The sequence below is a fragment of the Musca vetustissima genome, unplaced genomic scaffold (assembly GCF_032173495.1).
Source record: "Musca vetustissima isolate MV318-11 ecotype Yass unplaced genomic scaffold, APGP_CSIRO_Mvet_v1 utg103117, whole genome shotgun sequence".
Taxonomy (NCBI): Eukaryota; Metazoa; Arthropoda; class Insecta; order Diptera; family Muscidae; genus Musca; species Musca vetustissima.
In genome coordinates this window covers 10,455-24,278 of record NW_026883355.1, presented here as the reverse complement: position 1 = coordinate 24,278, position 13,824 = coordinate 10,455, and the positions used below count along the sequence as shown (strand labels likewise).

At 34.9% G+C, this 13,824-nt stretch overlaps 3 protein-coding genes across 3 annotated transcripts; 2 read left to right on the top strand and 1 right to left on the bottom strand.

Annotated features, from left to right (window-relative positions):
• The first annotated feature begins 4,896 nt into the window (after positions 1-4,896).
• On the top strand, positions 4,897-5,645 carry LOC133330219 (uncharacterized). Its single transcript, XM_061538683.1, has 2 exons — positions 4,897-4,911; positions 4,977-5,645. Exons 1-2 carry the CDS (start codon positions 4,897-4,899, stop codon positions 5,643-5,645), a joined length of 684 nt encoding a protein of 227 aa, XP_061394667.1.
• A 3,401-nt stretch (positions 5,646-9,046) lies between these two features.
• LOC133330218 (uncharacterized) lies at positions 9,047-9,795 on the top strand. Its single transcript, XM_061538682.1, has 2 exons — positions 9,047-9,061; positions 9,127-9,795. Exons 1-2 carry the CDS (start codon positions 9,047-9,049, stop codon positions 9,793-9,795), a joined length of 684 nt encoding a protein of 227 aa, XP_061394666.1.
• A 1,659-nt stretch (positions 9,796-11,454) lies between these two features.
• Positions 11,455-12,204, bottom strand: LOC133330217 (uncharacterized). Its single transcript, XM_061538681.1, has 2 exons — positions 12,190-12,204; positions 11,455-12,123 (listed from the first exon to the last, which is right to left on the bottom strand). Exons 1-2 carry the CDS (start codon positions 12,202-12,204, stop codon positions 11,455-11,457), a joined length of 684 nt encoding a protein of 227 aa, XP_061394665.1.
• Between the last annotated feature and the right edge of the window lie 1,620 nt (positions 12,205-13,824).

The following is a 13,824-nucleotide window of genomic DNA, read 5'->3' as shown; positions in this document are numbered from 1 at the left end:
ATAATATTGTGGTTTATTAAAATATTTATTAATTCAAAAATACTATTTTTAGCCTACCAAACAAAACATAACATCTGACTCACTTTGAATACATACAGCAATAACTTATGATTTCAGTCAACAGTTATAAGTAGTGTCAATGAAATAGGCAGATTTCAAAGAAACGCCCCGACAAGATAATTGCACACCACCCAAAAAATTTTGGAACATTCACCAACCCAGAAACAGTGAAAAAGGGAAGTTTTCAAAAATGGGTCAGAAGTTTTTTCCATAAGAAGGTGTTATATTAAATTACACAGTATTTCAGTAAATGCCACTTTTGAAGTTTATTGAGTTTAAAACAAAATGAAGAAAATGTTCCATAGTTGTTGGTCCCCCTTCATGCCATAAATAAAGCTATGAAAAGTAACAAGTGAAAAAGGCGTTAAGTTCGCCCGGGCCGAACTTTGGATACCCTTCACCATAGGTATAGTAACAGATACTTGAAATGATAATATAGGGAACATACCAAAAAGTAAACAATTCTACAAACCGGTTTATGTAAACCATTGTGTACACCAAATCCAAATTTCAGCAATTTTTAATGAAAACACAAAAACGTGGACTGATACTAAGGACGCATGGTGAATATACAATCCTCAAACTACTGCAGTTTAGATTGCATAGTGTAGGAATTAGCGAATATTTAGGGTAATAATTATATGAGGGCTACGCCTAATTAGTGACCGACATATGTCAATTTTGAACCCAATATTTTCGTATTGTGTCTCATATGGGGGAGATGCCTAAATGCTGGCCGATATATTTCATTATCGACAGGTTCGAGTTTTTTTATCACAATTTATAATTTGTAGTTGAATCATTTGGTACCCAAAAAGAACCGAATGTACCAAATTGCAGCGAATTCGGTTGAAAGCCGCGCACAAGACCCCAAAATACCGAAAATTGAGGGTGCACTTATATGGGGGTTACTCGAAAAAATTGTACCAAATTTTAGCGAATTCGATTTAAAAACGCGCTTAGAATCCCCAAAATACCTTTAATTGTTGTGTACCGTTATATGGGGCTACCAAATAAAATTGACCGATATTTATAATTTTTAGTGGAGACATTTGGTACTCACAAAGAACTCAATGTACTAAACTTCAGAGAATTTAAATGAAAAGCGTGCTCAAGAACCCAAAAATATCGAAAATTGGGCGGTACCCTTATATGGAGGCTATGCCTTAACGTGGACCCTTATAGCCCATCTTCGAACTTGACCTGCCTGCAGACAAAATACGACTTTTGGCTATCTATATCAATTCCTTCAGAACAGACGAACGGACATGGCTCGATCGTATTAGAATTTTACCCTGATCAAAAATATATATACTTTATAGGGTCGGAAAAGAATATTTTGTGTTACTAACAGAATGACAAAATTAATATACCCTCCATACTATGGTGAAGGGTAGAGATACAATAGTCCATGTATCAACATATATATCATCATATATGCCTTAGTTTTTCAAAATTTGAGATTTTGGAATAAATTGGTTAAGTAAAGAATAAACCCCGTGCAGTTTGCTGTAGACTTGGTCCTTTATGTTTCGTAGAAAAAAGTTCATTGTACCTTACTTTTTATACCCCTCACCAGACTGTGGTACAGGATATTATGTATTTGTGCATATGTTTGTAACAGGCAAAAGGAAACGAGATAGACACATGGTTCCTATAGAGAAAATGCATAGAACCACTTTCTGAGTCGATTTATGCATGTCCGTCCGTCTGTCTGTCCATGTTCAATTTTAAACAAAGTACAGATCGTACTTTTGAGTCGAATTGGATGAAATTTGGCACAGCTCATTTATTTAGCCCAGGGACGAACCCTATTGAAATTGGGACAAAGTCGGTTCAGATTTAGATATAGCTCCCATATATATGTGTTCGTCCGATATAAAGTAAATGGTGCACCAAAGTAACTATATACCTTTCGATTTGCACGAAATTTGGCATATCGTACTGAATTAAGTCTAGAACGATGAGTGTTAAGATTCGTGAAAATCGGTTCAGATTTATATATAGCTCCCATATATTTTTTCGTCCGATTTTATGTAAATCGTGCACAAAATTTCTTATATATCCTTCGATTTGCACGAAATTTGGTATAGCGTACTGAATGAAGTCTAGAGTGATGTGTGTTAAGTTTAGTGAAAATCGGTTCAGAGTTAGATATAGCTCCCATATATATTTTCGTCCGGTTTTATGTAAATAGTTCACCAAAGCCCCTATATATCCTTCGATCTGCACGAAATATGGCATAGCGTGCTGAATTGAGTCTAGAATGATGCTTTGTAAGTTTTGGAAAAATCGGTTTAGATTCCGATATAGCTCCTACATATACACACATATATATTCGTCTGATTTTACATAAATGATGCACCAAACTCCTAATATTTGTCCGAGTAACACGAAGTTTTGAACAACGTATCAATTTGAGACTTGAATGACGTTATTGCGTTTTATTAAAATTGTTGCAGATGCAGTCATAGCTTCAATTTTGCTATAAATCGTTTTCCATAAATTTGACCCATGGTACGCAGACGACTCTAAATCTGCCCCGAATGAAACTAAATGTATCATAGGTTGCAGAAAGACATGAGTATATTACTTCGAAGGAACATTGACATGCAATTGTAAAGGTACATATGTACAGTATACCCAAAGTGGTAAAGGGTATCATATAGTCCAGTCCGACTTTACTACTTTCCTTACGGGTTTTACTTTGTTATTGGTTCAAATATCTATGTTGAACACAAATTTTATTTCGCCCGATTCCATTTCAATGGTTTCCCGAAGTTGTAGATAGAAGAGACTATCTACAGAATATTGTACACAATTTGATCTCTAGTTAGTGGTGAAAGGAATCATATAGTCGGCCCGTCCGACTTTTAGCTGTGGAATATTGCGCAAACATTGCTGCTTAAGGTATAAAGTTATGTTGGGGATTTTTGCTACATTTTCATACAAATGTTTTAGATTATCATCGGGTAGCAAATCTTCCTCTTAAGTATTTTCATTATTAGTATAGCCTACATATAGTATTTCATAATATCAGTAGTTTGTGGAATTTTCAATATAGAGTAGAGTTCAAAAATGTGTACAATACTAATTTCTGTATACAGTCAAAAATATTTAAATCGTTTCGTGTTCGAATTGTACGAATTCTGCCGTCAGAATTATTTTTGATTCTTTTAAAAATATATAGAGAATAATTTAAAATGATTTTCAATCGATTTTGCATTTGGTTTTCTTGTTATTGGACTTTTAATTTCCAAAAAGGATGTACTGTATCATCTGAATGCAAGGATGTAGCGACGTCAAATTTTGTTCAAATTATATTTAGGACAGTTGCCTTAAATTAGTGCACATAAAATCGTTCTATTGTCACGGAAAAAAATTTAGGGCACAAAGAGTTAATATTGACCTACCTCTCGAGGTAGCAGCCATCTCACATTATTTGCTATTATGAGGATTTTTAACTAGTTTTTCGATTAAATTGATATTTTGGGTATTCATTGGGTTGCAAATGTTCCTGCCTAAAATTGTAAATATAGGTACCTATGTTGTTATATTCCCCATTTTTTAACTAGAACTCTAGTAAGCAATCTCTTCACAGAAAATAAAAGTGTTACATCGTTTTCGGTGTGTTCAAGATTGTAGTCCAATTTCCCAACTTTGTTCTTCGTTTTCATAATTCCACGGCATAAATTCTTATAAAAGTTCCAAAGAATTTTAAATGTTTTGTATTTTCAACTCATTGTAAAAGCCGAACTTACCGTTTTTATACCCTTCACCACACTTTGGTACAGGGTCTTTGTGGATCAGTTTGAGACATTCAAAAAGGAAACGAAATAAAACCATTGGTCCTTTTGAGGATATGCATAGAATCAGTTTCTGAGTCAATTTATGCATGTTCGCCCGTCTGTCATTGTAAAATTTTAATCTACGAAACGATGAAATTTGATATAGCTCACTTATTTAATCCAAAATAAATCCATGGTTCAAATTAAGGTACATATTGACACTAATTGCCCACAGTCCAAATGTCTGTCCGATTGAGACGAAAACTTTTAAAGCGAACCACATTGAGGCTTGTATAAAATTTTGTTGAAATAAGCTTAGATGTAGATATAGCTTCCATATATATTTTCGCCCGATTTTATGTTAGTGCTGCACCTTTTACCGTCCATAGAACGACATTGTAAATATGGAGCAAATAGTGTGTTGATGTCCGTCAGCAGTACATTTTTATTGCCACAAATTTAGATGTCTATATCTGAGTAGAGTTAAATGTTATGCCGATAATCTAAAAATAGTATATTTTACGACACAATATTTGTATATTAAATGAACCAGTCAATGTTGTAGTTAAAACGAAAATATCCCAACATTCCATATAATTTCATAAAATGCCGCCACTTAATAATTACCACCATAATTTATGGATATTTAATATAATATATACTAATGCTAATAACAGCAACTACCGCTCTAAACAAAAGAAATTCCAATGATTGGACATTCACAGTTTAGATTGAAACGCATGCAAAATACACAAATACATATGCATGTGGAGACAATACTATGTGTATTGACTGAAAACTAATATCGCAGTTTTGTAGGTATTTGTAGCTGGTTTTTGTTTATATGAATCTAAAAATTAAAAAAAAAAAACAATGTTTACTAAACAACCAGAGAACTGAAAAAGAGATTTTCTAAAAAAAAACAAGAACTTCTCTGCAATTTTAATCAAATATGATGATGTATAAAAAAGGTCGCCACATAGATTAATATGTACACAACTTGTCTATATTTCAATCAGCAATCATCCAAAGAAAACCAATCCAAAAAATGCGTGCTTTTATTGTAAGTTGAAAAGATAACAGGAGTGGTTACAAAACGGATACTAATAAAGTGTGTTAATTTCATAGGTTTTATGCTTAGTGGCTGTAACCTGTGCCGACAAATTGGGTTATAACTACCAACCCGTTGGACACTCCGACAGTGGATTATCTTTCACCCCAGGCTCTACCAACAGTGGATCATTCATCGCTCCCGGAGCTATTGGCGGTGGTAGTGCCAGCGTTGTTGCTCCCACCTATGCTCCTGTTGCTGAATTGGAAAAGGAATTCTACACGTTCTCTGCCCCCGAAGGTGAATTCAATGATCCTTATGCCGCTGAACGTGTTGCTGGTAGCTTGAAGAAGGGTCTTCGTGTTGTCTTCATCAAGGGACCCGAAAACAATGGTTTGGAAGATGCCGCTTTGGCTTTGGCCAAACAAGCTGCCCAACAACAAACTGCCATCTATGTGCTCAACAAACAAACGGATCTCGGTGAATTGGCCAACAAACTTAACCAATTGGGTGCCAACAACAACCAGAAACCCGAAGTACACTTCGTCAAGTACCGTACCCCTGAAGATGCCGCCAATGCCCAACGTGCCATCCAAAGCCAATACGATTCTTTGGGCGGTTCATCTCACAGTGTTAATGGCGGTGTTGCTCCCGTTTTGAACTTTGCTTCTCAGTCAGCTGTTCGTACTGCTACAGCTCAAACTCCCCAGAATGCTTATTTGCCATCGTCGGTTTTCCGTCACTAAGAAATAGGAAATACCAAAGAAAGACTGATGTATTGTTGTTGATTAGTGTTAAAAATTAGAATTGTTAAAAAATAAAATATAATATAATCAAATGCTTTGGGTTTGCATATATCACCAAGTACGATGGGAGATTTATATTGGAATTGATAATTGGTAAATACGAATATATCCCATTCGTCATATACTAGGTCATTTTGTATTACAACATTAAGCTCCGTCTCTATCATTACGGCTATTCCGATTTCGAAATAATTACCTTAAAAAAAAACAGTAAGGAAAGTGTAATAGTCGGACGGGGCCGACTATATGATACCCTTCACCACTTTGGGTATATACAACAGATGTTAATATCTACAATAACCTGTAGATAGAACAGACATAGAATCATTGGAGAACCATTGTGATGGAATCAGGCGAAATTAAATGTGCTATCTAGATAGATATTTGAACCAATAAAAAAAAATTCTGAAATCAATAAAAAATTTGCTGGTCAAACGGGCAGACTTGGATTCTTTGGTATACCATTTGTATGAAATCGAGTAAAATTATGTATGGGAGCTACATATAAAAACATGGACCTAATTGAGCTACCGTTGCATACACCATTTGTTTTTTGTTATCACTCTATATTCAATTTAATACCCTCTGCCAGATAAATCGAACAAACATAAGCCCTTCGGTGCATCATTTACATAAAATCGACCGAAAAAATATATAAGACCTATATCAAAATCTCAAGCGATTTCAACAAATCTTATCACACATCATATTTTCCACAATTGATTCGCTAAGCAAAATTTTGCTCAATCGGACAAATATTGGGAGTTTGGTGCATCATTGACAAAAAATCGGACGAAACTCTATATGGGAGCTATATCTAAATCTGAACCGATTAAAACAAAACTTCGCAGACATCAGTCTGGACCTAATTGAGTATCATGTGCAGAATTTTGTCCCAATCGGACAAATATTGGGAGTTTGGTGCATCATAAAATCGGAAACTATATATGGGAGCTATATCTAAATCTGAACCGATTTTAATAAATTTCGCAGACATCAATCTGAACCTGATTCAGTATTCTGGGCAAAATTTTGTCTCCATTGGACAAATATTAGGAGTTTCGTGTATCATTCAAACAAATCGGACGAAACTCTATATGGGAGCTATAGCTAAATCTGCACTAATTTTAACAAAACTTCGCAGACGTCGCTCTGGAGCTAAATCAGTGCATCATTCACAAAAAATCAGACGAAATATATGGGAGCTATATCTAAATCTGAACCGATTTAAACAAAACTACGCAGACATCAGTCTCGTCCTGATTCAGTTCGCTGTGTAAAATGTTGTCCCAATCGGACTAATATCGGGAGTTTGGTGCATCATTCACCTAAAACCGGACAAAACTTTGCATACATATGTATGGATCTGATTAAGTGCGCTGTGCAAAATTTTGTCCCTATCGGACAAATATTGGGAGTTAGGTGCATCATTTACATAAAATCGGACGAAAATATATATTGGAGCTATATCTAAATCTGAACCGATTTTTCCCAATTTCAATAGGGGTTTCTTGGGCCAAATAAATCAGCTGTGCCAAATTTCATCCAATCCGAATCAAAAATCCGACCAGTACTTTGTTTACAATTTAATATGGATAGACGGACAGACCGACGGACGGACATGCATAAAGGAACTATAGGTCTATCTCGTTTCCTTTTGCCTGTTACAAACATATGCACAAAAAATAATACCCTGTACCACAGTGTGTTGAAGGGTATAGTTTGTGGTTATTTTCTTCTTATACTAAATTATAAAGTTTTGAGAGAGACTTTTAAAGAATTCTCAAACAGAGCGTTCTTAGAAGTACTTAGGCTTGACGTTGTGGACGTAACAAAATTGGGACCATATCCCAAGCAAGAAACTAAGAGAACTGATGAGGGTTTGTGGCTAAATCCGAACCTGTAGTCTTTTCTGCCTTTCCCGAAAGTAATCAATGTGACCATAACCTACTTTAAAAAAAAATCTTGTTCTTTTTATTTTATTAAAAATAATAAGAAAGGGATTAAGCTGGCTTACCTATAAAAGTAGTAGCTTCGCCATTTTTAAGGCACTTTTAAGGCTATATTTTCTATTTTCACACCCCATCAGAAATATATTTTTAAAATTCTATATTCGTCAATAGAAGCACTTTTGGTCTTATATGTGTAATTTCGAATCATATTAATGGATTACTTTTAAAGACAGCCCCAAAAACATTTTAAGGAAATAATATGGCACAATGTCCGAATGTAGATCACCTTAAATGCCGAATCTACTCCAAAGGTACTTTCTTACATTGATATTTCTTATTTTGATATTCGACACCTATTGATAAAAAACTAATGATATACGAAAACGCCACTGACGAACGTGCCCCGATGCCGACGCTGACCCAGTCTCCTCCACCACATCCACCATTGAATCACAATTTAATTATTTTCACACAAATACACGATTATTTGTAAGCCAGATCCCCTCCACCGAGAAAATTCAAAATGTTATAAAGGTATTTAAAAAGCCTTTGCCACTGTTCACCTGACCATCATCACGAAAAAATATAGATGTCAAACTTGATGCCGATATTCATGAAAAATGTCGACCATCGATATATAATTAAAGCTGCACCTGGTTCCAATCTAGATTGATTCATCCTTGACTATATTGATTCACATTGTGAAGGGTATACAAAAATATCACGACACTAAGAATTCGTGACGGTACTTTCCATCGTCAGCCAATACATAAGACTAATCAACTGTTTTGATATCTATATCAGAAATGACACAGCTGGTATGTCGATATTTTAAAAAGAGGGTTTTTATTTTTACGAAGTGAGACAGTCAATGTGGCATATAAAAATAAAAATATTTTAATGATAGCTAAATTCCATTTCATTTAAAAAAGCGCCGCTAATTATTTAATACCAACATAATTTATGGATATTTTAAATAATATATACAACAACAACTACCACACCAAGAACTACCAAGTTTTTAATTGTGTTTGTGTAGTTTGGTTTGCATTTAGTTTTGTATTGAAAACAAAATGCAAGCCAAACTACAAAAACACCTATACATGTATACACAGAACTACATATATTGACTACCAAATAAAATCGAAGTTTTTTGTAGGTGTTTGTTGCTGGTGTTTTTTGCTTATGAGAATCTAAAGAAGTAATTAGCAATGTTTACAAAACAAAACACAAAGAGAACCGAATAAGAGATTTTCTAAAAAAGACAAGAACTTCTTCGTCCGCTTACTGAAATACGATGAAGTATAAAAAAGGTCACCACTTCGATTGATATATACAGAAATTGTTTAGATTTCAAACAGCAGACATCGAAAGAAAACCAAATCAAAAATGCGTGCCTTCATTGTAAGTCCGAATTTTAATGGTGGTTCATAAAAGGTAGATAATAATAAATTGTATTTTTTTCATAGGTCTTATGCTTAGTGGCTGTAGCCTGTGCCGATAAATTGGGTTATAACTACCAACCCGTTGGACACTCCGACAGTGGATTATCTTTTACCCCAGGTTCTTCCAACAGTGGATCATTCATCGCTCCCGGAGCTATTGGCGGTGGTAGTGCTAGCGTTGTTGCTCCCGCCATTGCTCCCGTTGCTGAATTGGAAAAGGAATTCTACACATTCTCTGCCCCCGAAGGTGAATTCAATGATCCCCATGCCGCTGAACGTGTTGCTGGTAGCTTGAAGAAGGGTCTTCGTGTTGTCTTCATTAAAGGACCCGAAAACAATGGTTTGGAAGATGCTGCCTTGGCTTTGGCCAAACAAGCTGCCCAACAACAAACTGCCATCTATGTGCTCAACAAACAAACCGATCTCGGTGAATTGGCCAACAAACTTAACCAATTGGGTGCCAACAACAACCAGAAACCCGAAGTTCACTTTGTCAAATATCGTACCCCTGAAGATGCTGCCAACGCCCAACGTGCCATCCAAAGCCAATACGATTCCTTGGCCGGTCCATCTCACAGTGTTAATGGTGGTGTTGCTCCAGTTTTGAACTTTGCATCTCAACCAGCTGTTCGTACTGCCACAGCTCAAACTCCCCAGAATGCTTATTTGCCATCATCGGTTTTCCGTCACTAAGAAACTTAGAAATACCAAAGAAAGACTGATGTTTTGTTGTTGATTCTTGTTAAAATATATAGCTTTAAAATAAATTAAAAAAAAAAATTAAAAATTCATTTTTTTATAACGGAAAGTAGTGGAATAACTATAAGCCGTTTTATAGTTATTAGAACAACATACGACCTTATATGTATAGCAGATCAATATAAATAGTATATCCATACTTACATAATAAATAAAGTATTCTCTGAATACTTAATACGGTATCGACCTGAATTCGCTTATGTATACAAGCTATATGCCTTTATTTAATAAAATCTAAAGCTCTAGTAGGATTTCTGCATATAGAAGACACAAAGAAGATCGTCTATATTTGTAATACCTCTTGTTTATCGAAGGTGTTCTGTATGCAGAAGACCTATTAAGACTTTTATAGCAAAACTGCAGAAGTTCGATTTCATATAGACAATTTACAGACGATTCTAATATTTATAAGACATGTATAAGGTCTTGAATCTATTAAAAATTAAATCTGAAGAGTATCTTTAGTCTATAAAAGATCCTAGGAGATCTTTTACATAACTTTTATTTTTTATAGAAGACATTGTTTTTAAAAATGACCTGCATGTTGGATTTTGTATGTATATATTAAACGAGAAATTGGTCCTAGACTCCATTCGGTGGAAAAATACTATCTAAACCCCCAAAATACTGAAAATTAGGAGGTACGGGTAAATGGGGGCTACCAGAAAAGGTGGACCTATATTTATAATTTTTGTGGAGACATTTAGTACCCAATAAGAACTCAATGTACCAAATTTCAGCGTATTCGGTTAAAAAACCCGCTCAAGAACACCGAAATACCGAATATTGGGGGAACTGTTATATGGGAGTCATGCCTAAACATGGACCGATATATCCCATTTTCGAACTTGACCTGCCTGCAGAAAAAAGACAAACCTATGCAAAATTTCAGCACCCTATCTAAATTCCTTCAGAAGATAGCGTGATTACAACAGACGGACCGACGGACGGACATGTCTAGATCGTCTTAGAATTTTGTCTGATTAAGAATATATATACTTTATAGGGTGGGAAATGAATATTTCGATGAGTTACAAACGGAATGACAAAATTAATATACCCTCTACACTATGGTGGAGGGTATAAAATATGTCGTAAAGCTCGGGCTGGCTGAAATTAAAGACATTTTCACTGTAATGCTTTTATATGGGTGCTGTGAAAGGTAAAGTTAATTAAATTACAGGCTTCTGTATACACCAAGAAATTTCATCATCATCCTCTATATATAGAATACCTGCCGACCTGCATAAAAGACATCTGCAAGGCCTCTGAATATATAAGACCTATATATAGACTTTCATATTTTTAAAAATCTAGAAGTCCCGTGGAAGGTCCCTGTTCTTCTGAAAGAGCTTCTCTATATAAAATCATATTTTCTACAAATATTTTTATATAATAATATATCCAACATATAAGAGCACAATATTATACCCGTCATCCCAAGTAAGCAAACAGAAAACAATGCTTTTGAATCATATATGAAGAAGAAGTAACAAATACAGAATAATATTTTTTTTTTTTTAATTTATATACTTATCTTATAACTACATTTTTAACAATCAATTTCAACAACAATTCCTATTTAAAACGAATTCAATGACGGAAAACCGATGATGGCAAATAAACATTCTGGGGAGTTTGAGCTGTAGCAGTACGAACAGCTGGTTGAGAAGCAAAGTTCAACACTGGAGCAACACCACCATTAACACTGTGAGATGAACCGCCCAAAGAATCGTATTGGCTTTGGATGGCACGTTGGGCATTAGCAGCATCTTCAGGGGTACGGTACTTGACGAAGTGAACTTCGGGTTTCTGGTTGTTATTGGCACCCAATTGGTTAAGTTTGTTAGCCAATTCACCGAGATCGGTTTGTTTGTTGAGCACATAGATGGCAGTTTGTTGTTGGGCAGCTTGTTTGGCCAAAGCCAAGGCAGCATCTTCCAAACCATTGTTTTCGGGTCCCTTAATAAAGACAACACGAATTCCCTTCTTCAAGCTACCAGCAACACGTTCAGCGTCATGGGGATCATTGAATTCACCTTCGGGGGCAGAGAATGTGTAGAATTCCTTTTCCAATTCAGCAACGGGAGCATAGGCGGGAGCAACAACGCTAGCACTACCACCGCCAATAGCTCCGGGAGCAATGAATGATCCACTGTTGGAAGAACCTGGGGTGAAAGATAATCCACTGTCGGAGTGTCCAACGGGTTGGTAGTTATAACCCAATTTGTCGGCACAGGCTACAGCCACTAAGCATAATACCTAGGAAAATAAGCACCATTTATTAGTATCCGTTTTGTGACCACTATCCTTAAAATTTCAACTTACAATAAAGGCACGCATTTTTTTGAATTGGTTTTCTTTGGATGATTGCTGTTTGAAATCTAAACAATTTCTGTATATATCAATCGAAGTGGTGACCTTTTTTATACTTCATCATATTTCAGTAAGCGGTCGAAGAAGTTCTTGTTTTTTAGAAAATCTCTCATTCGATTCTCTTTGTGTTTTGTTTTGTAAACAATGCTAATTACTACTTGAGATTCTCATAAAAAAAAAAACACTAGCAACAAACACCTACAAAAAACTTCGATATTATTTGGTAGTCAATATATGTAGCTCTGTGTATACTTGTATTCGTGTTTTTGTAGTTTGGCTTGCATTTTGTTTTCAATACAAAAGTATATGCAAGCCAAACTACACAAACGCAATCAAATACTTGGAATTCCTATTATTCGGAGTGTTAGTTGTTGTAGTAAATATTATTTTAAATATCCATAAATTATGTTGGTATTAAGTAATTAGTGACGCTTTTTTAAATAAAATGGAATTTAGCTATCAGTAAAAAATTTTTGTTTTTATATGCCACATTGGCTGTCCAACTTCGTATACAAATAATGTTCAATGAAAACCCCTATTTTTAGCATATCAACATAGCAGCTGACTCATTTCTGATATAGATATCAAAACAGTTGCTTAGTCTTATGTATTAACTGACGATGGAAAGTACATGCCGCGGTCACCGACATGAATTCTGAGTATTGTGATATTTTTGTAAACCCTGTACAACGTGAATCAACCTAGTCAAGGATGTCTGTCCGTTAAGTATAATTGGAACCAAGTACAGGCCTCAGTTATACACCGATAGTCGACATTTTTATTGAATATAGACTTCAAAGTTGATATCTATATTTGTTTGTGATAATCAGTTAAAGTTGAGGAGAACTGTTGCAAAAGCTTTATAAATACCTGTATTACAATCTGAATTTTCGAGTCGAAGGAGACCTCTGCTAAAAATAGGCCTTTATTCTAGTGGATTAAATCTTTTGTGGGAAAATAATAAAAATCTCATTCAAAAATTAAAGTCCCATTGTAGGTGTGTAGGGTTTGACATATGTGGTCTACTCCGAATATATTTATTTGTAACTATATATGCTTTCTAATTATTTATACTTTGCAACAAAATGTTGGCAGATAGTAAATCTCTTTTTAGAATAAAACCATCGACGATTAAGAAATCGTTGTATATTTTTGCGGAATATTTTTTGATGACTTGCCAAATGAGTGTATATTGTATATTAATTTTTATATTCTTGATTAGAATCATATATTCTGTTGATCTGTTGAAATCACGATAGAGCTCGCAATATTAAAGAAAAAGCTTTGAAATTTGCACATACATTGATATTACTCCTAGGATGTGTGGTATGAATATGGGTTACATCGGACCACTTGTTAAGGTATTATAAACAATTTTTTAACAAAATAGCTTTAATTAGTTGTTATGTGTTACTGAATGGCAAATATTCCTCCAAAAAAGAAAACGTTCGAATATAGAGCCACATTATATGATGCAGACCATAAAGCGGAACAACCCCACTAGTTGGTATTTTGAAGCTTTTGGGCAATTTCAAATTTTAACATAATATTTGATATTCTCTTCGAGCAGACATCCTCCCTACCACC